At 45.2% G+C, this 26,537-nt stretch overlaps 1 protein-coding gene and 1 long non-coding RNA gene across 3 annotated transcripts in view; one reads left to right on the top strand and one right to left on the bottom strand.

Annotated features, from left to right (window-relative positions):
- Window positions 1-5,835: 5,835 nt before the first annotated feature.
- Window positions 5,836-6,945, top strand: LOC132472072 (uncharacterized). The gene is made up of 2 exons (XR_009528976.1): window positions 5,836-6,283; window positions 6,442-6,945. It is a non-coding gene; the product is annotated as an uncharacterized LOC132472072 (long non-coding RNA).
- Window positions 6,618-26,537, bottom strand: part of kiaa1549lb (KIAA1549-like b) — a 67,154-nt gene continuing 47,234 nt past the window's right edge. For both annotated transcript variants that reach the window (XM_060071502.1, XM_060071503.1), the window contains exons 13-22: window positions 23,275-23,474; window positions 22,272-22,399; window positions 20,597-20,721; window positions 19,199-19,452; window positions 16,916-17,048; window positions 11,190-11,582; window positions 10,627-10,730; window positions 10,152-10,315; window positions 9,863-10,014; window positions 6,618-8,517 (exon numbers count right to left, since the gene is read on the bottom strand). In XM_060071502.1, coding sequence (XP_059927485.1) covers window positions 8,248-8,517; window positions 9,863-10,014; window positions 10,152-10,315; window positions 10,627-10,730; window positions 11,190-11,582; window positions 16,916-17,048; window positions 19,199-19,452; window positions 20,597-20,721; window positions 22,272-22,399; window positions 23,275-23,474 — 1,923 coding nt within the window. In that variant the 3' untranslated portion in view covers window positions 6,618-8,247. The remainder of the gene's footprint in view (window positions 8,518-9,862; window positions 10,015-10,151; window positions 10,316-10,626; window positions 10,731-11,189; window positions 11,583-16,915; window positions 17,049-19,198; window positions 19,453-20,596; window positions 20,722-22,271; window positions 22,400-23,274; window positions 23,475-26,537) is intronic.

Below are 26,537 nucleotides of genomic sequence, written 5' to 3'. Positions count from 1 at the left end.
ATTTTGATATTTTTCACCTGACATAACTGAATGTTTTTATCTGACAGGCAACTGGACCCATCTAGTGAAATACATTAGAGTAGCCCATAAATTATCGCAATTCTGTTTTTACCAATCCATCTGCAAAGCGGCAAGAAACAAATTGTTTTGCGTCTTCATGTGTGGATTGGCAATTACATCGTCCCTGAATGGAACGATCTCGGGGAGAATATAGTTGGTCTATTTTGGGTGGGTAAGAAAGACAAATGTTCTCCCCTGGACATTGAGAAACATCATCACACAGCATACACATCCAACATTGCATACACACAACCACATACACACAAGTTACCAAAATGTAATCTATGTGAATGATGGAAAGATCCATTTGAGACAGGGGAAATCCTGGGTAAACTGGAACTGTGAAGTGAGATAGGAGTTACCCTCCACCTCCACTCTCAGGTTCAATCTTTACCCAGCAGCTCAACATCCAGAAAGAACACACAAACGATGCTACAAGAGAGAGAGAGAGAGAGAGAGAGAGAGAGAGAGAGAGAGAGAGAGAGAGAGAGAGAGAGAGAGAGAGAGAGAGAGAGAGAGAGAGAGAGAGAGAGAGAGAGAGAGATTTACAGAAAGAGAGATTTACTGAGAGTGGAGCAAGAGTGGTGAGAAAAGGCCATAAGATAAAAAGGTTCAGTGAAGCCGAACCTTAGTACAGGCTTCCCATTTTATGATCCACTACCTTGAGAGTGGTTCCGTGAAAGCAGATCATTAAATATTGTTTGAACAAATACCTTGAGTTTGACCTTTACCACCTGCTTCCCCATAACCCCAATCTCTCCCTCTCATCTCCCCGCATCTTGTCCAGCTCTCTCTCTCTCTGTCTCTCCCTCTCCCTCTCTCCCTCTCTCTCTCTCTCTCTCTCTCTCTCTCTCTCTCTCTCTCTCTCTCTCTCTCTCTCTCTCTCTATCTCTCTCTCTCTCTCTAATAGTCTATGTCCCTCTCCCTCTTGCCTCCAACCCTGGGTTTTTGTTGTTATGACACAGGTTGAACAAGATGCACGCACACCCACACACACACTCACACACAAAAGGAATACAAATTCATAGTGCTATCACAGCGACACACACACACACACACACACACACACACACACACACACACACACACACACACACACACACACCATAATCCTCATTCAAAGCACATAGTTTCACAGTAACACATGCACACACACACAAAAGGAATACATATTCATAGCATGTGCTGCGCACACACACTTATACACATACTATAGCCCACACAATGTGACACACACGAATAGCCTGCTCACACAAGCTCATATATTCCACCTTTTCATGGGAAATCCTGTCAGGAATATAATCAGCGAGATTGCTGGCCGGTCTTTTCAACAGCCCATAGAGGCAATGAGGGAAGGTAATGAGGGACTGGGTCAATTAACATGTTGCATCCCTCTGTGTTCCTAGAAAGCACTCAACTCATTTGGTGCTTTGAGAGCTTATGCAATTAAGTGTAGGCCTGTTTATAAAAGTTAAATGTGGTCGACAATGAGTTGCATTATAGCAAGGAGCTTAAGACCACTGCCACCATGTTTAGCGTCCTCATTCTTCTTGTTCAGTTTTTCACCTGTGGAAGTCTGGGATGTCACATTGAAAAGATAATGCCGTTGCTCCAGATAATAAGTTAATGAATGCATTAGTTCTGACCATTTTTCTACTTTCCTATGTAAAACATATAGGAAAAAAACAAAAACATACATACTCTACGTCCAAGATGAAGATTTATAGGTCCATTGCTCCCAATGTGAAAACATAAAACATAAACATCCTCATCATCATCCTCATCGTCAAAACCGATAATCCGGGGTCGGTTCGCGGAGGCAGCAAAGTTGCTAAAACATAAACATAAATAAAATGAATAGTTATTTTAACACATTTTTTTGATATATTTTGGTCCCTTAAACTAGGTCGCTAACTTCAATAGACCTTGTCTTGTGTTTCCCTGCTGTCTGCTAGGCATCCATCTTCGGCGTCCAGACAAATTGTAATTGTGGGTGTGGACAAATTAACAAAGAATTACCCCCACCTTATATATACATATATATATGTTTGTGTGCGTGTGCGTGTGTGTGTGTGTGTGTGTGTGTGTGTGTGTGTGTGTGTGTGTGTGTGTGTGTGTGTGTGTGTGTGTGTGTGTGTGTGTGTGTGCATGTGCTTTCTTCCTCAGTCCAAGCCTTCACCAAGCCTATTGGCAACCATTTTATCGGAGAAAAACATGTGTGTGAAATACTTCATACTACAAGAAGGTCACTGGATGCCTTGTTCCTCCAGGCAGACCGGCCAATGTGATGGGCCTAAATATTATTAAGTGGGTGTGATTACAGCGACACACAGTAGTGGAGCATGTGCCTTTTAGTTGTCCTTCCTCCCCAGTAGGGCAACGCAAAGTCAACATCCATCAGCAAGCTGCTCATAAATTATGGAGTCAATGGGCCATTAATAGAAATACACACAATATAATTGTGTGATGAGTGCCTTGTTTATATAGTGTATAAGACAATGGATGGGGATGCCAGGAAAACACTTAGTGACGTTTATTTAATTTACACTTGAAACGTTTATTTACACGTGTTTAGCACCTTGGGTGCTTTTGCAATGCTAAGAATGTAGTCATACAATTTAAAGCATGCAGCAATGAATAATCATATCTTTGATTTATCAATAATCTTCTCTGAATTCCGCATATAAGAAGAAATCTTAAGCGATCTGAAATGCTGTGCATTGGACATTCTGTTTCAAGTCTAAATACGTAGCTTAATATAAAGCTATCCTAGCCATTAAAAAATTCATAGGGAAATTTTGATCCAGAGGAATATTTTCCATATTGCGGTCTGATATACTGCAGGGTATATCAGACCGTGCTATGGAGTTAGGGATTTATGTTTAATTAGTTTTTACCATTAAATCAAAGCTTTCAATGATGTCAAATAGGCTCTCTTGATTGCACAGCAGTAGAAGTCCACTAGTCACAATGTGAAAATCTGTGACGAAAAAGGGAAAATAAGAAGTGCTTGGAAGTTTCATAAATGTGGCCCGTGTGGTCTTGTGGTTGGAGGGGACAATTAACCTCTGTGGGCATCGCTACAACAGCAGGGAGTAGGCAGGAAGAGCAATCGATAACTGGTCACGATAAAAGCCAACACAACTGGCAAGGATGGCGGTATCAGAGAACCGCTCCCGAGAGGGCTTGTGTGTTTACACCCAGTTTGCGCCTTTGGAGTAAAAGGAAAAGTTTTGGCTTCCCTTGGTGTGCATGCATGAGCATGTGTGGTTTCTCAATCCCTGGGGAAACGCTGTGCTCTGTTAAGAGCATTTTCTCCGGAGGAAGAGCGTTAAGATGCTGAGATGCGGACGATATGTTGCAAAAGTGAGATGAACCATTGAATCCGATGCATCATCTATATAGCCTTCGGAGAAAGTGATGCCTCATGGTCGTACTGTGATACAGTCCAGACAAAAGAAGGCTTTTGATTACACAAAGCATGTCTGAAGCTTTAGGCCAAACATGCTCTTCACACACACAAACACACACCCACACACACACACACACACACACACGCACGCATACACACAAAAACACAAACTCTGTGCATCTCCAACTGACTGACAATCATAGAAGCCTCCCCAGATCCACACACTTTTATGAGTTTTGTGTGTGTGTGTGTGTGTGTGTGTGTGTGTGTGTGTGTGTGTGTGTGTGTGTGTGTGTATGTGTGTGTGTGTGTGTGTGTGTGTGTGTGTGTGTGTGTGTGTGTGTGTGTGTGTGTGTTTTCTCCCTTGACTCGTCCTTGCATTGACCATTGTGGTAATTTTCTAATCTCAGAGCTGTCATCTGGCCAGGCAGCTGTACTATAATTACTCACTGACTAAGTAGCATTTATTAAGAGATAATAGGCCCTCCGTTTGAGATCACATCTGATTACGGCTGCTAAATTAGGAGCTGGCAATCTATATACTGGAAGAGGGGACAATGTCAAAAACAAGATTTACAAGACACTTACAGACATAGACAAGTAACAAGATAATATCACTGACAGTGTAATATGCCTGCATGGCCATGGGGAAACAGTGCCATGCCAACAACAAGAGAACTAATGGAAAATACAATGACACATTATTAATTATCATAGACAGATAGCTGAATGAGACCATGTTTAACTCAAATAAGTCAATTTAATTTATGAGAGGCATTTTCTGTTTGGATAATAAGTCTTGGTCCTAATGGAAAGTAATGGTGCATTGGATACAGGAAAAGACACTCCAATATTTGGTGCCTGATGTTTTATATCCACAGTGCTGGAACCCTAAAAGTTAAATCTACTATTGCAATACATGTATTCTTTAGAACAAAATAAACATTATACAAAACATGAATTATCTCATTGCATACAATAATAATGACGGGGAAACAACAGAACACATACACAACGTATAATACTTAATTCTTGTTCAAACCGAAGGGTTATTTTAAATTATGCTTGTATTGTGCTTTGGCATGATACCGGGTTGCTTTATTCATTTGTTTAATAGAGTATTGCAATACATAGCGGTTGAATTCAATTTAAGTGTGGAAATTATCAAAAGCTAATTCCAGACTAATTTGCATTTAAGAATAACATGAAATGTCAACTTCTGGAACATTGTGCTCAGCCTTGGCGTAAAATATATTATTACAGAAGCGTGTTGAAAGTTGGGGCAATGAATTAGAACATGAACATGTAGAAACACACAAACACACACACATACACACAATGTGTGCATGTGCAAAGATTTGCAAAGGTGCATGACATGCTTTTTCCCATTCATCACCTAGGTAAAGGTAGTCTGTGCAATGGCTGCTGTGCAGAATGAATCATTCCATTGCTGGCGTGTTGTTGTTTTCTTGACAAAATGGTGAATTTCAGTAATCAGGTTTTCGTTAGTTCAGGTTTAAGTACTCACGGACACACACTAGAGTTTGAGAGAGTTAAGATGAATGGAGCTTGAAACCAATTCAGTGCCCTGTGACATTTAATATGCTTATTAAAGCTACTGCTGCCAATATGGATGACACTGATCCAATAAGGTGTGTGTGTGTGTGTGTGTGTGTGTGTGTGTGTGTGTGTGTGTGTGTGTGTGTGTGTGTGTGTGTGTGTGTGTGTGTGAGTAGTTTAATCTCCCTCTCATGGTCACTGGTGCTGTGGTCGCACCTTGTAATCCTTTTAAATTCCCCATAGTGATACATCAAAATATATTGCATTCAAAAGGGAGTATTTTGTATTCACTGCACACACCGTATGTTGGAATGGGTTATGGATTGATGGGGTTTCTCTGCTAGTTATGGAGTTACATTTGAAATATTTTTTAATAAATATAGATGTTAACTGCCTCGATAAATAGATGCAATGAGAAGGGATGGGCAAAAAGGAATTCCTTCCGTGCTCATTAGGATATGAGTGAACTGGGAAGTGGAGAGATCTTCGGACTGACTGTTTATTTAAATCTCTGAAATTAGCCCCTGATCACAGTCTCCTCAAGGTGGCTGTGATCAGTGAGAATTTTAAGTAATATGAATGTTAAGGAACAACAAATGTCCCACAAATGTCTCAACACTAAAGCTCCATTCTCTTTCCACGGAGATGTATTTGATACAATTCTAACAAAATCATGGATAGAAACTTATTTTTGCCACATAGAAAATCTAATTGACAGGTATCCCCTTGTGAATACCGCCATCTGCTGGTGTTAAACATTTTCACAGGTGAAGTCTGCCCTAGCGATAGAATCATAACACGTATTTTCGAATCTAAACACAACACATGTCCGAGTAATAATTAAGACAAACGCAAACAAGAATGCAGACATGTACTTCCCCTCTATCCACGACGACGTCGAAATGTGGCCTTTATTTCTTCCTAGTGAGTCAGTAGGCCTAAATGCCAAACTAGGAAAGGTCAACCCTATTCCTCAAGGTAGCGCAGGTGAGAAGTACTACAGCAGGCCGTCTAAGGATGAACATAATACAACTTCCAGGCCGGAGGACAGCGGTAAAAGTCTACCATCGTGGTCAAAAAGTGGACCCTTGGTGGAACCCGTGTACCGACCTCTTGAAGTCTTCGGTCCTCCAGCAGGTGGACCTAGGTACCCGCGGAGTGAGCACGCTTCTGACGTCTGTGAGCTGTCCATCCGGCTCAAAGAAATGGAGTTGTGCAGCATGATCGGCGAGCTGTTGGACGTCCCACGATGTGAGATGACGTCCACCTCCACTTTTTGTTTGTTTTCATTTGTTTCAGGCTATTTACTGTGGAGTAGGTTTAAGGGAAGAGATGGAGGTATATACAGAATTATTTTGTTCCAGTTATTCCACATTGAAGTTCAACTCATTTTGTCTCCACTTTTTCAGATACATTCTTGAGAAATATCAGATACAAGCAGATGACAACATAGAGGAGATGAAGACCAAACTACAAAAAAAGACACCATCAGAAAACAGCCGACAACGTCAGAGATAAAGACAACTTTATAATTCAGGTCATAGGCTATATAGGACATATTGGTCACTCCAATAACACCTAGAGATTGTTTTTTTTAATTCAGTCAAATCTTTATTCTTGATGCATTGTTATCCTCCACTGTGTCCACGGATAAAATATGGACATGTCAGAAGAAGTGTTCCGTTACATGAGTAAAAATGTTTTTATTTTACACAGTTCATGGTGAGATTGCTGTACGTGTTGGTAGGCCTACAGCTGAAAAATCACCTGGGCAACACAGCTCTCGTTTTTGGGGGGTGATGGAACTTTTTACAGGTATAGTACAAATGAACAAGCAAGGGTTAACAGAACAGTTCTTTAGGCCAAGAAGTAGAGAGGGTTGAACAGTTAAATACGAAGAGATTGTTCCGTTATTATGATTCAAAATGTTAATCGCTATTGTCTTTACAGTAATAATCGGCACACATTTCTGAATGGGATTGGAGAGACCTCTTGCCTCGTACGGACGTAAATGCATGAAGGTGTCAGACGATCAACACTTTCTGTCAGCCATCCAGTCAGCCGTTAAGCAAGCAGCTGCATTATTAAACAAGTTTAATGTATAACCTTTCACAGCACGAAAAATATAATAATATTAACTAGTGAGTAACACCTAAAGGCAGATATATATTGTATATATAATAAGAAAATCGAACCATGAAAAAAAACAGAACTTAGGCAAAAAAGGCGGCACCAACAAAGCATGTGGTCAGTATGGAGACTACAGAGAGAATAAAGTGCGTCTTAAACAGCTCTTAGAAAATAAAGTCGAAGTACAATCAGTAGGAATTTCAAGTAGACATTCGTCGAATATGTCGTGTTTCCCACAGCGGGTTCAGAGGCCGCACACATACACTGTATCTGGAAATCTGGTCCGAACAGGACTGGATGTGACCAGTAGGCCTACAGCCATTCTCACACTGCAGGGTCAAGTTCACAACTCTACAGTGTCTACAAGGCGTATCTGTGATGGTAATATAGGTCTATATTTTGTTTGAAAAGAAAGAAGAAATGCTGTGCTGATTTGACTCAGAGTCTAAGTTATTATTTGGGGGGATAATTCCACTCATTTGTCAACTGCCTGTTAAAGAATAGAGGGTTAGAAGTTTCCTAGATTGCTCATTGAGTCATGTCATCCATGTTTAGCAGTTGGTCTTATGTCATGGATGAGTTAAGAAATAGTTGTGCCACTCAAAAACAGGGGCTTATAAAAGTAATATAGCACTCCCCTTGGATTTTGTGTCACATTGTGTTCAGAACAATTTGGTCCTCTCAGTAGTACAGATAATAAAACCATTGCTATCTCATACATGTGCATTTAAGGACAGGAATAATCATTGATAAAAACATCTTTGTTATTTTATATATTATTATATATATATTATCATTGCTATATATATTATATAATATAATTTTTTATCAATTGGAAATATATTGACGCATCCGAACAAAGCTGGTCGACATCATTGTCAGAAGATCATTGACAAATGAATTCAGAAAATCATCATTCTACTATGCCTTTAAAATAAAGCTGGAGTTTGGGAAAGAAGAACGTTGGTAAGTTTATAATACAAATATAAAAAAAAAAACAGTTTGTTGTGTGGAGATCCACCTTTCGTCTGCTACTGTGGGAGCCTTTCCATTGCAACCCCCCTCCCGGTCAATAGGGGGCGGTATTACACCTGGAACTCGAACATATCGCTCTGCTTTTTCGCCAGCTTTGCCACTTCGAGGCGAATGGCCTGCACCAGTGCTGAAGTGGAGAGGCTGGTGAGGGGCAGGCTGTCCATGTTCTTCACCGCGAGGGGAGAGCTCTGCTTGGCTGCCGGGCTGGGGGTGTCGGGGAGCAGTTCCAGGGCCTGGATGTAGGGCAGCGGGAGCAGTGGGGGACTGGACTGCGGGTAGCGGGGGAGGGGGAACGACTCCACATACCCCGGCAAGGGTACCTGCAACAGAACAGCCAAGGCATTGGTAATGGGAACATTTGCTTTAAACTGAGTATATATATATATATATATATATATATATATATATATATATATTGTTAACGCACAAAGGACACTGCAGAGGCTGTGGAGGTTGCGGATGTCTTTAGTACTCGCTGCTATCCAGGTGTTTAATGGTTTGCTGCAACCCACTGTACTGTTTCAATGTGTTGTTATGTGGCTTCACACAAACACACGCACATGCATTCACACACACACACACACACACACACACACACACACACACACACACACACACACACACACACACACACACACACACACACACACACACACACATACAAACACGCACATGCATTCACACACACACACACACATACAAACACGCACATGCATTCACACGCACGCATGCAATCACACGCACACACAATCACTCACACATACTTACACGCACATGCCTTCACACGCGCACACACCCATTAGCCAATGCATTCACACACACACACACACACACACACAGACATACGCATATGCATTCACGCACAAGCACACACAAACATAAACACACACACACACACACACATACATTCATGCACACGCAGACATGCACATCTGTCTGTTTGTTTCTCTGTTGTGTGGTGGGAAATTAATTTCCGCCTGGGGAATCAATAAGGTTATCTAATCTAAACTAAAAGCAAGCTAATCACTGCAATTGTGGATTTAGTACCATTAACGAAAGAAGGGATTACGGAGAAACAAATGGGAAAGGCCTTTTCTGAATTTATAATAAACTGTGCCTCTGGCACTGGCAAAATCCAACATACCATGGCATTAAAGCTGCGGCACGACAAAAAAAATCACACTCTCCATTCAGGACTCCCTCCAAAGCCAATCCCCAAAAACAGATGACTTTATAGCTAGCTTAAGCGATAGGTCGGCCTAGCTTTGTGGAGGACTCCGCGACAGAGTGCGCCCAGGTCACTGCATTGTTAGGTAGACAGACACTAGGACATTCAATAATTTCATTCGGCCCGTATGAAATGATCGGCCAGGCTTATGAGGCCAGCGAAAGCCCCAGATACAGGCCTTTACATTGGATTTGTTGATTGCTATAAGGAATCGGGATGCAAAGAGAATTTTGATAAATATGACAAAAAAACGCTTCTCAATGAAACTGCCTGCCCTAACTTTAATGTACAGCAACACGTGTCTAAAGAAAATCACAAAGTTATCTATGGAATAGAAACAAGCATCTGTCTATGCCCAGAAACTGGGCATAGACCGTTTCTGGGGGTTCTGGGGGTCTCCTATAGAGAGTGGCTCCAGGGTGGTAGGGCTGCCTTACTGACTCTCCCCACTGTGGGGGGACGTCCTCAGGCTCCGGGGGGTAGGACATCCAGGAGGGACTGTGGTAGGAGGTTGGGGGTGTGGAGGCCATGTATTCTGAATATCCGGTCCTGCTGGCTGGGATGGCATAGACGGCTGTTATTGGATTTCCTGTCGCGAGAGAACATCACTGTTACACTATGATTCACATTGTGAGTTATCACACACACACACACACACACACACACGCACACACACACACACACACACACACACACACACACACACACACACACACACACACACACCTGAGTAGTTGGGGCGCTCTGGAGGGTTGGAGGATGGTAGGGCAGGGGTGGTGGTGGTGGTGGTGGTGGTGGTCACCGGTGGATGGTACGGTTGGGTGTCCAGCCGCATATCAGCTGCTGAGGCCACCGGGCTCCGGCCCCTAGGTCTCAAATCCGATGAAGAGCTGAGGCAGGTAGAGATGTAAGAGAGACGCTCATGTGAGGAGACAACGCAATATCAGCTCTTGGCCAGTAGGGGGCGCAGACATTCCACGCTAGAACAAGGAATGCGTCTCATTCATATTCTCAGTGCTTTTCAATATGCAGCCTCAACATCCTAATTTAAACAGGAGCTTAAGAGATGCTAGCCACAATGTGTTTTCTCAAGGCTCCACAGGGCCTTGATGTCAATTTGGATGCGTGTGTGTATGTGTGTGTGTGCGCATCTATGTATGTATGAGTCTGTACGCACGTGTGAGTGTTGTGCATGCCGTACCGCCTTAGGGACGTCCAGGGAGGGGTCCCAGGGCGGGGGGGCAGTTGTGACGGAGGAGGAGGAGAGTCCAGGGCCATGTCAGGGAGCTGGGTGAAGCGAAAGGCCTTTTCAACAGAAGAATAAAGGTCAGGCTATGCACTCATTTGGCCAGCACTTTCATCGTCAGAGTTTACATTCAGGTCATGAGCACAAAATGCAGGTAAGGGGGTTCGGATTCTCGTTCAGGGGATGCCTTCTGGTAGACTGCGGACATTGAGGCGCAGTAGCTGCTACACTTCATTACCTCCCTTCCCCTGACCCTGCTTTCCTGTCCCATAAAAGGCGCAAAAGAAGCCCGCGAAAAAGTATTTAATAATAAATCAAACGTATAACGGGCCTTTCATTGGGACGGATCTCCAGTAAAGTAAATAAATAAAGCACAAAACAGAACAAAGGAGACGACGGGAGTCTACTGCAGGCAGAAGATGGGGGGGGGAAGGCTGGTGGCTGGTGAACGAGCGTCCTTCCTGCTAATCCAAGCTGGCGTCTGTTTTATAATGAGCTCCCTCTCCCGGGCGACTCACCGGCTTGGGGATGCTGCACTGGTACGGGTCGGCCCCGTATGACGGCGCCCACTGCAGGCCCCCCCGCCCGTAGCCCACCGTGCCCGGGGCGCTGGTGATGACGTCGGAGTAGGGCAGCGGGGGCGGGGCGGGGCCGTAGTGCCCGGGGTTGGGGTGGCGGTGGTGGGAGTGGCGCCCCGACGTGGAGTGGCCGCCGCCGCCGCCGCCGCCTCCGGAGGCCAGGCTGAAGGCCTCCTCCAGCAGCAGGTGCATCTGCTGGCGCACCTCGTCGATGGAGGGCTGCGAGCTGAGGGTGGAGGTCTCCGAGTGACCTTTGACCCCGCGGCCGTACAGGTAGCCCCGCTGGCCGATCAGCCGGTCCACGTTGGTCTCCTCGATCAGCTCCGGCTCGGTCTGCACACACACACACACACACACACACACACACACACACACACACACACACACACACACACACACACACACACACACACACACACACACACACACACACACACATGCATTCATGTACACCCACACACAAATACACAAGCATTCACACGGACGCACACACATATAAATGCACACGCGCATGCATTCACGTGCGAACACACACACGTGTATGCATTCACATGCACACACAAACACACACATGCATTCACCCACACATGCACACACATACATTCTTGCACACACATGAATGTTTGCACATAGACACACGCACATAGACACACATGTAGACATGCACACAATCAGAAATCATGCACCCACAAAAACACACACACACACACACACACACACACACACACACACACACAAGCCTTTAAATAACTGTGCAAAAATCTTTTCACACTTTGATCATTTGACACGGTAACAGGCATCTTCAAAGTGAAAGTCGCTGATCGCTGGCAAAACACCATGAAGCTGTCTTTCTGAATCTGCTTTCCAAATAAAGTTGGCACAGAGCCAGAATGCGCTCAAGACTCCCAGTGAAGATCGTCATACATGGCGAGATCCGGTAGCAATACACAGCGAGAGAGTACAAATACACCGGGGGGGTGGGCGGGGGAGGGGGTCCAAGGGGGCTGAGGGCCAGAGAGTAGAATCCCTGTCCCATTACTCCTCCTTACTCCTCCGGACCACCCCACCACTCTTTCTTAGAGACACACACACGCACACACACACACACACACACACACACAGACACACACACACACACATAGACACATACACACACACGCACACACACACACACACACGCATACACACGCACACAGCACACACACGCACAAATACAGACACACACACAAAACACACAGCACACACACACGCACACACATGCGCATGCATACACACATGCATGCACACACACACAACACATACACACATACATGCACACACACACACACACACACACACACACACACACATGCACACAGACACCAACAGAGCCACAACTCTTCCTCGCGCAGGTTGACACAAGTGCTGAGAGAGCCAGAAACTGTGTATTTTATGCTACTGTTCTTATGCTACGTTCCTGCTGCTGCTTCTGCTGCCGTGCTTTAGATATGTCAGCTTTACTGCTACTGCAGATCCATTGGTGGTTCAGTTATGCCCGTGTGTCACCCCCCCCCCCCCCCCCCCCCTGGGCGCTGCAGCACAACTGTGGGACAGTAGGGTGCGCTTTATTCATTGGCTCACTCTCCCCTGTCTCCCCCCTTCTCCACCTCAGCCCTTTCTCCTGCATTAACTGCAGCGATAAACAACCCTGCAAATTACTGACAAGTAATTAAGCACTGCAGCAGATTGCCATCGGTCTACAGACGTTTATTTCCCCCCTCCCCCTCATCTTATCTATCTTACCTACACTTGTGGTCAAACTTGTCGTATAGCAAAACAAAATGAACAAAATAGCCTGGCTAAGTGGAAGGCATCATCACGGATGGGGCGTTTTACATTTGAACCTTTAGTCATTTCGCGTGCACACCAAGCGACGTACGAGTGCGGATGAGAAGAATCAAAGCATACCATCAATATTAGATTAACTGCAACAAAAGAAAAGGCTATCGCCACACAAAAAAAGTTTCCTTAAAAGCGTATTCACAGACTGCAGAGAATCTTCAGGAATCAGAACACCAGCCTGGTAGATTATTGTTGCAGTGGTTTGGTAAGGGGTAGTTGGGGGAGAATCAAGTGCATCATGCTTCCATCTCAGGTATTGTACATCCCAACAGATGTGTGCTTATCCATCTAGGTCACTTTGACTTTGTGACGTTGTGACATGGCTCACTCTACTGTACATACGGTGACACGTGTGATGACAAGATGACCCAGACCTACAACCTGCAGGGCAGACGTCACCAGCACAAGAGGAGCCACCTCCTCACCTCGACATGCGGCCTGGGCTCCGGCGTTCTCGGGGTAAGAACGCGAGGAGAAGGGGTGGAGCCGACAGATGGAGAGGCTGCAGCCGACGGCAGGCGTGAGGGAAAACTTGGGTTTGAATCGACACAGAGCGGCTGCTGACTGCGTTGTACCACGGTCCCGGGGACGCCACATTAGCCCGGCAGCACAGACGAACTTAGCCGGAGGACATCTCCCTACCCTCACCGACTCCCACCACATCGGGTGTTCTTCCCCCGTCCCCAGCAGCCCTTCTTTTACTCTACACTACACACTTTGAGTAAGGTGGCAGTGGAACATTATATATTTAGATTAGGACAGCATCTACAGTGGAGTAGGTAGAAAAGGGAAACACTAGAGTTGGAGTATGGTGACGTGGCTTGAGTGACTAATAAAGTATAACATACCTATCCCTTTCAACTACTGTCAAATGAGGCGCTTGAGTTGGTTAGTATAGCAGGTGGCATATCTGTCTCTGTAATCATCCAAAGAACGCAGAATGAAGCTCTGATCAATCACAACAGTGTCTGTCTGACTTGGGGAAATACATTAATTCAAGTAATTGTATTTGTTTGCCATTGATTCAGTATTTTGATTATATAAATCTAAGGGATATATTGTCTCTGTCTACAATTTCTATGTTTTCCTAAAATGAACTACATGGATGGATTCTTGGTAAGTGCACTAGCCAATACACTGCGTACACCCGGGCACACAGGAACATCGATAACATTAACCCAAGACATCAACCATTTTTAACCAGAGAGCGTGCTGTGGCTGCTGTCCCAATGGTTTGCATTGGTATCCTTGGACTCTGTCCAAGAAAAAGACTTCCTGGGAGTTAATTTGCTATACCAAGTAGTCTAGCAACAAACGTTTCCTTGAAAACCATCACTACAGCAACAAGCACACACACACACACACGCACAAACGCACACACACACACACACAACTGTATCATAATGGAGGTAGAAAAGTGCAGAGCACGTCGGTCTGGCTTTCTGAAATCATACCCGATAACCCTATAAAACGAAACTGTTAAATATGAATGAGCCAGAGTGCATAAGAGCGCTGTGAGGTTGTTAAAGTCACACCTGGGAAGTCAGGTTTGGCATCTACGCATGGCTGCCCAGGGCACTGCCCGAGACGCCAGAGAAGAGCTGTATCATCATCTTTATCTTCATCATCATCATCAGCCTCATCATCATCATCCTCCTCATCATCAGCATCGTCCTCCTCATCATCATCAGCATCATCATCTTAAATAATTACAACAGTCTCACATGGTCTGTACATGTGAGACTTCACAACAAGCACAAAATCGGGATCTTCAGAGAAACATCCCTTTAGTTATTCTTGTAAGGGGATAACAGAGAGTGAGCCTCAATAGGGACACTTAAAGCTAGGGTGGGTAATTTCTTTACTGTAATATTTGGCAAAACTGTCCTAATAGCCAGTCAGCTATATGTAGGTGAAGTTCTCTGAGAATATCTGCTCATAACTTTGCTCTCCCCTGCCTCTGTGGGCCGCACCCAAAAATTGCCACCGCTCATGTACACTTTGACCAATCAGAGCGAGGCTCCGATTCTCCGTTCTTATTGGCTGTGGGACTGTCCGGTCACCTTGGCAACGACGTTGGTGCGTCCCTGCGTGAGCGTTCACGAGCCTAGCGGTCTGACAGTTTTGTACTACTACGGCGGACAACAAATGAATAGCCGTGTCTTCATCAACGGCCCATAAATTTCCCATTCCCCGGATACCATCAACTAACACCACTAAGACAGAGAAAAAAAGAGGAAAGACACTTGTTGAAAGGACAGCTACTAAAAGGGAGGCGGAGAGAGCTCGAAATAAAACCAGAGTAAACATCGGCGTGGCTAATGAGCGATGGAGAGAGTTACGTGACCGGAGAAACTTAAAATCGGACGCTGAGATGGCTATATTTCTTATAGACAGGTAAGGAATTGTGCTATCCCTCCATGGTATATTGCGATGAATATGTAAAGTGTCGGCTGGTATGGTTTTTTACTAAGCAAAGCCACGATAACCGTTACATTACGGTTCTGTAATGTAACCATTTCAATACGGTTCTGTAGGATGTCTTGCATCAGCCGATGGTTCTTTTCCCGGTCCGTTTTATAGGTTAGTTATGGTCACACCAACCGTGGCTGTCGGAATAACACAGAGATTGTGCTAACACGTGGCCTAGGCTTCAACTCAACTGTGGATAATGTCCGAGTCACGTTTGTATAAAAGCTACGTTGACACAACTGCCAAGATAAGCACTGCGAGGGAAGTCTAGCATATGATATTCCATGTATTGTTATAACGTTGTTGCAAGCTAGCAGCAGCCTAGCTCAGTTTCGCGATCGCTTTGAAGTGACGGTTTCCTTGTGTGTAATCTGGCTTTCTGTGTTATTTTATCAAATATATATATTTTTTCAGCACAGTACTGTACATACACAATGATGGACAACGACAGTAAATAGATCATATCGATTGTCAATATTGATAAGAGGGAGACCTAGAAGAATTCTGTTATCATGGAGAAGGAGGTTTTGTTTTGTTTTTTTGTTTTTTTTGCTTTTGTTCTTATGCTAACGAACTACAGTTGCAATTAGTTTGCTATCTTGCTTGGCTGATACAGCTACCTTTCTTAGGCCTACCAGCGCAATGGCAATGATTTTAAGATAACATACATGGTATGTCTGTGAGTAAGATGTTGATGCTATATATGTACTTATGTAGCAATCAGCACTAATGTTTAATTACCTCGGAATCGGACATGGTGTTTCGTCTTCCTATCAATGTAACTGAATTCACATGAACGCGCATAACTGACGTTCGGTGGGAGGAGCTACAGCAGGTAGCGTGGCAGGGACGGGCCAGAGAGCACGCGACGGAATCTCAACGGCTGTTTTCTCCAAAATCGCCCACCCTAGCTTTAATCGTAATCCTTCCAGTTAAGTTCCAGTTAAAAATTAAGAAGAAGACAAAGAAAAGGAAGAAGAAGAAGAAACATAAGAATAACTAGAAGAAGAAAGAATAAGAAGATGAAGAAAAATAGGAAAAATAACTAGAAGAAGATAAAGAAGAGGAAGAAGAAAAAGAAGAAGAAGAAAAATAATAAGAAGAGCAAGATGAAGCAAACGAAGAGGAAGAAGAAGAAGAAGAAGAAGAAGAAGAAGAAGAAGAAGAAGAAGAAGAAGAAGAAGAAGAAGAAGAAGAAGAGCAAGATGAAGAAGAAGAAGAAGAAGAAGAAGAAGAAGAAGAAGAAGAAGAAGATCTAGACGACGACTAAGAAGAAGCCGAGGGAGAAGACGAAGAAGGAAGAAAGGACTCACGTCATAGCCGCTGTTGCGGATGCCTCTCCTGGGTCTCTCCCTCATCACCAGCAGGTCTATCTCCGTCCCCCCTGGGCTGGGGCTGTTGATGCTCTGCCGGCTGCGGTAGGCCGGCTGCCCCACCTGGGAGTGCCTGACCGTTAACACAAGCGTTTGGAATTAGTATTGAAGTAGTGTGGGCGAGGTTAACGACTGGAAACGTTCGTAGCAATTAGGTGGGAGCCGTTAGCCTTCTCTAAGACGATGGCGGGGTGGTGGTCCGTTGACGACACACAACGTGTAAACTCAAAAGGTTGATTAATGTAATGATCATTGTATTAATTGTTTGATTAATGTAACATTTATTTTCTAGAATTAACATTTGAGTTCGAGCAAATGGTATACAAGGCTGCTTCCAAGAGCATACAAACAAGAAGATTGAGAGCAAATAATAGCTCTGGTGATCATCAATGTTATTTGTGTTAATTATCATCTTGCATAAATCTATTTATTTTATGACTATGTGATTATAAACATAAAGTTCAACTCCCATATTTGCGAGAACATTCTACATCATCTGTTTTAAGTGCTTTGCCAAGTGCTCCAAGAAAAACATAGCATTAACATCGCTAGATTAATGTTCCCCCCTCAAGTTCATCCTGAAGAGAATGTAATATTCATGAAACAGCTGAGGTAGCAAAAATAATTACCTGCATTACAATCAACTGGAGAAGATGGGTATCTTTAACCCTTCTCAAGGGCTGTTTACACTTCAGATTTCAAACATTCATGATTGTATACAGGTTTGGTAACAGAAATAACACATCCAACCTTTCTGTACACAAGCTTATCGCAGGATATCGCTTTAGACTTTAAAGACAGGCCACGGTGTATCAGAGGGGCAGTAACCCCCTTGGTCTGAATAAATGATTTCATCTTCATGTATTGCTGCCTCTGCAGCCTATAACAGAGCTGGGTCCAGTGTACTCCTGAGCCTAATATAGCTTATGTCTCATTATTATCGAGAAAGAAGATGGACAGCACATCATGCAGCACTGATAAAATGATTATGTAGGGAGAAAAATATCAGTACACTGACTTTATAAACAGCGATAACTCACACACACACACACACACACACACACACACACACACACACACACACACACACACACACACACACACACACACACACACACACACACACACACACACACACACACACACAAACACACACGCACTTGCACTCTCACACAAACACACACATACAAACACACACCAACTCACACGCACACGCAGACCCTCCCAAACTCTCCCACACACACACACGCTCCCACACTCTCAAACACACACACACACACACGCACTCTCACACACGCACAGATGCAAACACACACACACACACACACACACACACACACACACACACACACACACACACACACACACACACACACACACACACACACACACACACACACACACACACACACACACACACACACACACACACACACAGCCGCCAGCAGTGCTGAAGCAGCATGTATGATTAAACACGCAGCCAACTTAACAAGCCATGCTATGGCGGAGCGGCTGCAAGTCATAGCCAATTGATTACTCTCTACATCTTGGCAAGATGTGAAATGTGAAGTATGATATCTAGCTCTTGCGCGACATGCATCTCATATCTTAAAAAAAGTTCCTTTGTTGCCTATTTTCAAACAAGGTCAGCTACAAACATACAGTATCTGTATGTTTTGAGGGTCCTAAGTCACCCTTCTTTTGGATAAAAACATAGTCTGCTAAATGACGGATGAATTTACTTAATTTAAAACGTAAAAGGCAAAAGTGTCCAAGCATTAGCACACTGGTTCCCAACATTGGGGTCGAGAGCCCATTTGGGGTCAAGTGATTTGCATATGGGGTCGCAGGAGATCGATGACATAAACTACAGATATATGATGATCCATTTTAGCAAAACCATTGAAAAGAATAAGGTCTCATAGACATCCTGCCACATACAAACTGACTCCCTATTGATTCATAGCCACGAGCGAACAACTACTAATCCCTTAGAGTAGAGCGATGCGATTACGATCACGGGGACATCGACACAAAAGACAGACATTGATCGGGTTAAAAACAAACTGAGTAGAATTAGAGTTAAACTTTGGGGTCGCAAACATTTTCAGGGCTAGTGCATGAGGTCAAGGGCCCAGAAATGGCCGGCCACGGCCTGCATTCGATTGCTCCCTCCCTTTTGGTCCCCCTCTCTCTCACACCGTCACCCCCATGCCCCCTCACCTCCGGCGGGACTTGACGAAGGTGGAGTCACCCCGCTCATCGTCGGGCTCCGGCGGTCTCCCCGGTTCTCCGGGGGTCCGCTCGTGTCCTGTGTCCCCACCCCGGGGCCGCTGGTCCGGGGCCTTGCGGCTGACGTTGCTGCCGCTGCCGGCGTCGGCCGAGGCAAAGTCGTAGTAGCCCTTCCTCTTGGCCTTCAGCCGCAGCTTGTTACGGTAGTGCTCGATGTCCGACTTCTGCTTCAGCGCCAGATTCACCTAGCGGGGGGGGAAGGAGGAGGCGAGGAGACGAGGAGGCGAGGAGACAAGGAGGTGAGGACATACAGTACATTGGTCGTTGGGAGTGACATGTTGAGGTGGAATATCAATAAAATAATGACGGATATCGCTAAAGGAAGAATGTTTCACTTAGAATTCCTTGATTTGATTCAAACCGTTTCAAAATGGTTTTCAATCAAATCCATTGTAAAGCTGATGATTTTATAAGAAGTGAAAGCCTTGTCTGATAATTATTTCAATCGCTTCAATGCATTCATCCATTGGGATCACTGAAGGGACTAAGAGGGAGACAGTTCACATCAAGTTAGCATGCCGTCATTACATCATAGCCTAATCAGACCACGCCCCCTCTCTCTGCTGTGCTGCAAGCCTTGCCAAATACCATCAGAGGATTTAAATGATCCTGATTCTCATCTTCCTCAAGTTAATGTGGAGCAAAACCTTAACATGGCCTTCTTTCATTTCCCATCCTCTCTCAACCCGGTGGTGATAAAAAGGGAGGCCTGTTTTGCTGTTGTTATTCATTAACAACACCATCCAAGTGCATCCAGGTTCAAATCCTTGCCAGGGGGAGCAGTAAATCCAGTACACTGGATGGATGAGAGGGGGGGAGGGGCTAGCCCAATGCTGCAGAACAAATTACTTTGAATCCATTTCTTCTTATAGTATCGAGTTTGCTTCAGCGAAACAGCGAGGATACCTATAGGCTATACATGGTAAACATGCATTTATAGTGTGTTTGTGTGTGTGTGTGTGTAGATCTGTGTTTTCCTATACGTCAGCACATTTTCAGGTGTGCAGGTGTAAGGGCCTTTATATCAATGTGTGTGGGTGTGTGTGTGTGTGTCTGTGTGTAGCTGGGTCAATGCACATGTGCATGTGCACACGTGTGGTGTGTGTGTGTGTGTGTGTGTGTGTGTGTGTGTGTGTGTGTGTGTGTGTGTGTGTGTGTGTGTGTGTGTGTGTGTGTGTGTGCATGTTTGTGCCTGTGTCCGTGTCTGTGTCTGTGTGTTTTTCTGTGTCGGTGTCTGTGTGTGTGTGTGTGTGTTTGTCTGTGCCTGTCTCTGTGTGTTAGTCAGTGTCTGTGTTTGCATGTACGTGCGCGTGCGCGTGCGTGGGTCACCTCTCCGTTGACGACGGCCGACTCCTGGCTGCGGTCGGAGGAGGCTGGCTGTGAGTAGGATGCCAGGGCTGCTGTAGGCTTCATGGAGATGAGCTGCAGGGAGCCTGACGAGCTGTCATACGGATCTATCACACACACACACACACACACACACACACACACACACACACACACACACACACACACACACACACACACACACACACACACACACACACACACACACACACACACACACACACACACACACGCGCACACACATACTGTAGTTAACGCTCTGTACGCCCAAGCACGCGTCTTATCATAACCATCATGGACTCTTCAGCCATTGATTCTGTCTTTTATTTGTTTTAATGGATCGTTCTGTAGTATACAAACGGTTGGGGAAGGACCTCTGCTCTCTCTCAAGCCAATGACAGCCGTTCATATACTCTCATCATACCCCTGTACACCTTACCCTGTTCAGGTGTACAGTGCACAAGTATTTTCCTGCTCAGGAAACCACAGATGCAAGTTAGCTATCTAGCAAGCTCTGGCCCACACTACTGTGTTGTGCTCAGTCCCTGTTAAATAAACGAATAAACAAGGTAATAGAATCATCTGCAGAAACCGGTTCCGTATCAAACATCTATCTCGTCGTTCTGCATTTCATGCACCACCGTTCGAAGGTAAACGGATTCCGGCACGGCGCTGATGCGAGATCCCCACAGACGGCGGTGTTCTCCTGTCACTGGATGAGGAGGCGCGCCGCGGGTGATAAATCACACACACATCCCTGACCCCAGATGCTCGGGCCACTCATGTCTGCCAGCGATGAGCCCATCTGTCTTCGCACCTCCATTACCTCAGTGACGCGTTACGACAAGAGCCGCAGCCAGCCCGCCTCGGCTCATCTCCCCATGCATTATTAAAGTCACTAAAATACACACAATCAATACCGTTTTAGAGTCGGGCTGAATCATGTATGGATTTAACTAATGGAATTTATATTAAATCGTTTTATTAAGGACAGCGCCGTTATAAATGGAAGGATGTGGCTCATAAATAACAGAGGGAATAATAGAGCAGAGGATTAATCAGGGTTCTCGTCGCGCCAGTCTGTGATTGGTTTACATCTGTTGGTCCTTTGTTCCGAGACTTTCCCCCCCTAGGCTATGACTTCTAAATACTGTGTACAATGAACTGACTGGGGTCAATTTATGGATCAGCTTCTGCCATTCACTGCATTGAAGTATGCTATCAGCATACAATGTCTACCTCATGCATTATTAGGTCCAACTCTGCTCACTGCCGATTGGATACCATTTTGAGGGGGGAAGGGGGGCGGGGGGGTATTCAGAAGGTTGCATTGGACATGATTTCAGTGGTGTGCGTGTGTGTGTGTTTGTTTGTGTGTGTGTTTGTGTCTGTGTGTGTGTGTCTCTGTGTGTGTGTGTGTGTGTGTGTGTGTGTGTGTGTGTGTGTGTGTGTGTGTGTGTGTGTGTGTGTGTGTGTGTGTGTATGTGCGTGTGTGTGTGCGCGCGCGCGCGTGCGTGTGTGTGTTCAACGTAGTTGACCAGAGACATGTTTTATAAAACATGCTTTCTGAACTCTGAGCGTACGTGAGGGTGTCCACGGCGCCAGAGAGGATTGTGGGTAGGCATTATGTGTGTGCTGGCGTCCCTGTGCCTCTCACCCTCCCTTCTGCGCCGCTCCTCCTTTGTCACTTTGTGCTGCGCCGAGACTTTCTGCACCGTCACGCCCCTGCTCGAATTCCGCTTCTCTGATTCGTTGCCAATGACGGAACCGTCCTCCGTCGGCATCCTAGCGCAAGTAACCATAGCAACAGAGGAGGCTGTGAGCTGGGAGGAGAGAACAAGCTTTGGCGCCCACAGACTCCGGTTATGTCATTACACGACGTCTCCACAAGCAGCACCACACACACCTGCGCTGCAATGACGATAATACCAACGATGATAATTATACTAATGATGATTATCATAATAAAAAAGAACAATAAAATCATATCACACCGTAATACAGAGCTCTAGAAAAAAAGGGCTTTCACATTCCTGGAATCGTAGGGATTTGCTTTCACACCACATTGATTAATCATCGTATAATAAGATGGCAACGTCAATGTCTGTGAAGACTAATTGTGTGTTGTAAACTGCTTTAACTTAGCCATGCTTAAACTGCCATTAATACATGAGGCAGGTATAAGCTCTCGCTCATAAGAGATAATCTGCCCCCCAAACCTGCATGGACACCCGCTAACGACTTTCTTTTAATCAGGAGGCTGGTGATAGCTTCACTTTGACAAGAGACAGATTCAAAAGGTCATTGGAGAAACATGCACACAAACACACACCCCCCCACACACACACATACACACAAACACAAACACACACACACACACACATAGGCCCAAACACACGAACACACACGTGCATGGTGTCGTATTCTATACATATATAAGCTGCGGGTCGACCTCGGCACAATGTCATGTTTCATTATTGAATAGATTATGGCCCAATGACAACAACAAAAACGTGGAATGTGGAATGCGTGGCATGGAATAAAACTGAAACAAAACATTGGCCAGGATGCAAACACGGCAATTATAATACCAAACCTGTCCAGGCCAGGCGTCGGGGCCAGCCAGAGCCGTAGCACGTGGCCAGGGTACGTGCGCTCACCGTTTGCCCGTGTCCGTGCCGGCGTGGTGGTTCTTCTTGCTGCTGGCCATGCTGTCCTGCCGCGGGGGCTTCTCCAGGGACAGGGGTCCGTCGCGGTGGGGCAGAGCCATCATGAGGGTGTCCTGGGTCACAGGCTGGATCTCCTCGTCCCCCCCCTGCCGCCCCAGGTGCTGCTTGGCGTAGTCGAATCCCTGCACCGGCTGGGCGGGGTGGGGCGTCGGCAGAGGGGGGTGGGGTAGGGGAGAAAGAGGTGGAGGTGGTGTTAACGAGCGATAGCATTAAATGAGCCGGAGGTATCTGTAGGCCAATCGGATCGATGCTGGTTTCATTGCTGGCCAGCACGTACCTCTCTCTTTGTGAACAATAATCCTACAATCGACAGCCCACCCACTCATGGCACCCAGCCAGCCGAGCTACGCTTAGTTCGTGTCCAACAGTTGCACAGCCAGTTAGGTTGGAGAGAACCATGTTGTTGAGATTTCTGAATTCTTAAAAACTCTCGCCTACCAACTGGGAGGGACTCAATCTGACACATTGTGGCTTTAAGGGGGTAATGTTTAATAATATAACCTAATATAAAGTGAGAGGCATTGATAATATACACTAGGCTTATCGACAAAAGAATAGAAAATACTTTCAGACACGAATTTCAGATCCGGCATTCCTTCTATGCGGTAGAAAACCTTTTTGGGGGAGAGAGCCTGAACGGCAAACCAGAACCTGAATGGGAGGACTCAACCCTTGTTTCCTGTTTCACTACCAAGACATTCTACCAAAGAAAAGGAATGTGTCAAGTGGATGGAGCGTTTTAAATGAGTGCAAATCAGATTTAAATGAGTGCATCTATGCAGTGTAGTCAGTGTAGTCTGTACAATGTTGATTTGAAACCCTTACAGACATATATTTAATGTTAACTATTGCTGGCCCAGTTCATGTTGGCCAATGAGGGGCTTACAGATCCACTACTCCAGCCCAATGATTGGTCAGAACAAGGATGAGTCGAAAGAACTGAAACGCCCCGTTTCACCCAGATTTGAGGTAATCTGCCACCAGACTTTAGATTAATTTCCAGACCTTTGGATAATAATAAAGTCAGATTCTGAGGACAACACTCATACACAAACCCCGACATGCAAAGATGCATCCGGACTTGGAATGTGGAATGGCTTCTTTATAAACATGAAGAATTTGAAAGGGAAGGACTGCAGCAGGATGTAGGGCGCAAGGCTAGGAGACGAGAGAAGGGGCCTTGAGAGAGATAAGCATGGCTTTAATCGAAGCTCTTTTCATCCTCCCTCCCAATTCATGTCGAATAAATGAGTCACTGTGGGCAGAGTGACGTGACCAGATTCAGAGAGGCGCCGTGATGAAGTTAGACATTACAAAGGATGAGGGGAAGGGGGGGGGGTTGTTAGGGTTGGGGGGGGGGGCGGGAGCTGGGGGGGAGGTGGGTCACGCCTCGCAGTGGGATTCCCTTGCCTTACTTCACTCTGAATTGTCTGTGCAAATAGAAAAGGGCCATACAGATTTCAAATAGGTACACGGACGGATATGCGCACGCACGCACACACACACAAGCACACGCACCCACGCAAACACACAGACACACAAACCCACCGCCACATCTCTGCCACACACAGATTCAGCAGTGCTGTCATAAATTGTCAGTCACACACCATTGCCTTACTGTACCCAAGCACCAGTAAAATCAATATGTCGTACTACCCTCAAGTGCCTACACTTCCTACCCCCTCTGTCTCTTTTTAAAACACACACATGCGCACAAGCACACACCCACACACACGCAAACACACACACAGCCCCACACAGGCATGCTAGCAAGGTGCGCTCAGTGATACATTCTTCAAGTTCTAAAGGTCCTGGCTGGTTCACACGGCTGATATCCTCCAGAGGTGGTGTAAAAGCAGGCTGCGAGCAGGCCAGGACATTCCATCCTTGATTTTGCAGTTAGGTCCACGGAAAAGAGACATAGATGTATATTGTACAGCACTGAAAAGAAATACAATTTTTTTTTGAGGTTTAATATTATGGTTCAGAAATCAAACTGATTTTTGGTTGATACCGAATGGCATTCGGAGTAGGCCCAGGCATTGATATTGTCAGGAGCAATTACATTCGCAAAGCCGCAAAATAAAGCATGAAAATGTTCAGATTTTTGGAGGTGGTAATTAATTATGTGGTGGTAATTAGGCTCTGTATTAACATGCTGAATAGTGACATCAGATATGGCTTTCATGTTCAATTCAACCAAATAAAAGCTGATCCCGATCCCCCTTGTGCCATAAAACGAGGCCTGGGAAGCCTTTTGAGACCGGCTGCATAAATGAAATCAACTTGACTTGGAGAGCCGAGACTGCACCCGTTTCCGCTCCCTTGGCAGCAAATCAACCCTCGGTAAAGCTTCGCTTATTAAAATGTGCCATTTTAGAAAGAAGAAGTGCAACCACCAGCCATCTATTGGTAAAACTCAATCACATAAAGCAATGGGCTTTGCACATTTACAAACCAACAGGCATCTTATTGCCATCTTAGGGTACGGTGATCCGTGTATCTGTGCTGCAGGGTTCTAAGGACATCATGCCAGATGGACTTTCAATAGGTTCATCCAGCCTGCCTAGTTTATCCCCCTCATTGCCTTGTTACTGTCCACTTAACAACTGGCACAGGGCTTTGCACACGCATATACAAAACACAGGTGCGATCACATTGCCCACGCACACTGACGGGAGATAACAAGGTCAATAGAACCCTTCTCGCGTCGACTTATTCGCACAAAAAAGTTTCAGCCGGTGGACGTGGGTAGGGCATACTCACGCAGCCTCAGATACCGGCGTGAGTGTGTGTGTGTGTGTGTGTGTGTGGTCGATGCCTGGTCTATTGAACTGAGGGGGGAGCTTAGCGTGACGAACACATTATAGATTTGCATTGCAGCACCGGGAAACACCAGCAGAAGTATTCCATCAAGTGCCATAGCTTGGGTTTGTGTCAGTGCGGTGAAGGGTTTTACAGCCTGTATGGGGGTACGGACGGATTAGTGTGACCTTACGACTCAGAGCTATCTATAATGATAGAAGGCCAAGTTGACTTACAGTCAATTATAGAAGCAGTGGGGTTCATAAATCATCACAAATTGTTGTTGTTGAATTGAATTGGTAATTTTTTTTTTAATATTAAGAAAAGTAAAAAAACACTTAATACAAAATAAATCAATTATTAAAGATATGATAGATATAAAATGATAT

The sequence above is a fragment of the Gadus macrocephalus genome, chromosome 14 (genome assembly GCF_031168955.1).
Source record: "Gadus macrocephalus chromosome 14, ASM3116895v1".
NCBI lineage: Eukaryota > Metazoa > Chordata > Actinopteri > Gadiformes > Gadidae > Gadus > Gadus macrocephalus.
This window is presented reverse-complemented; position numbering and strand designations above follow the sequence as displayed.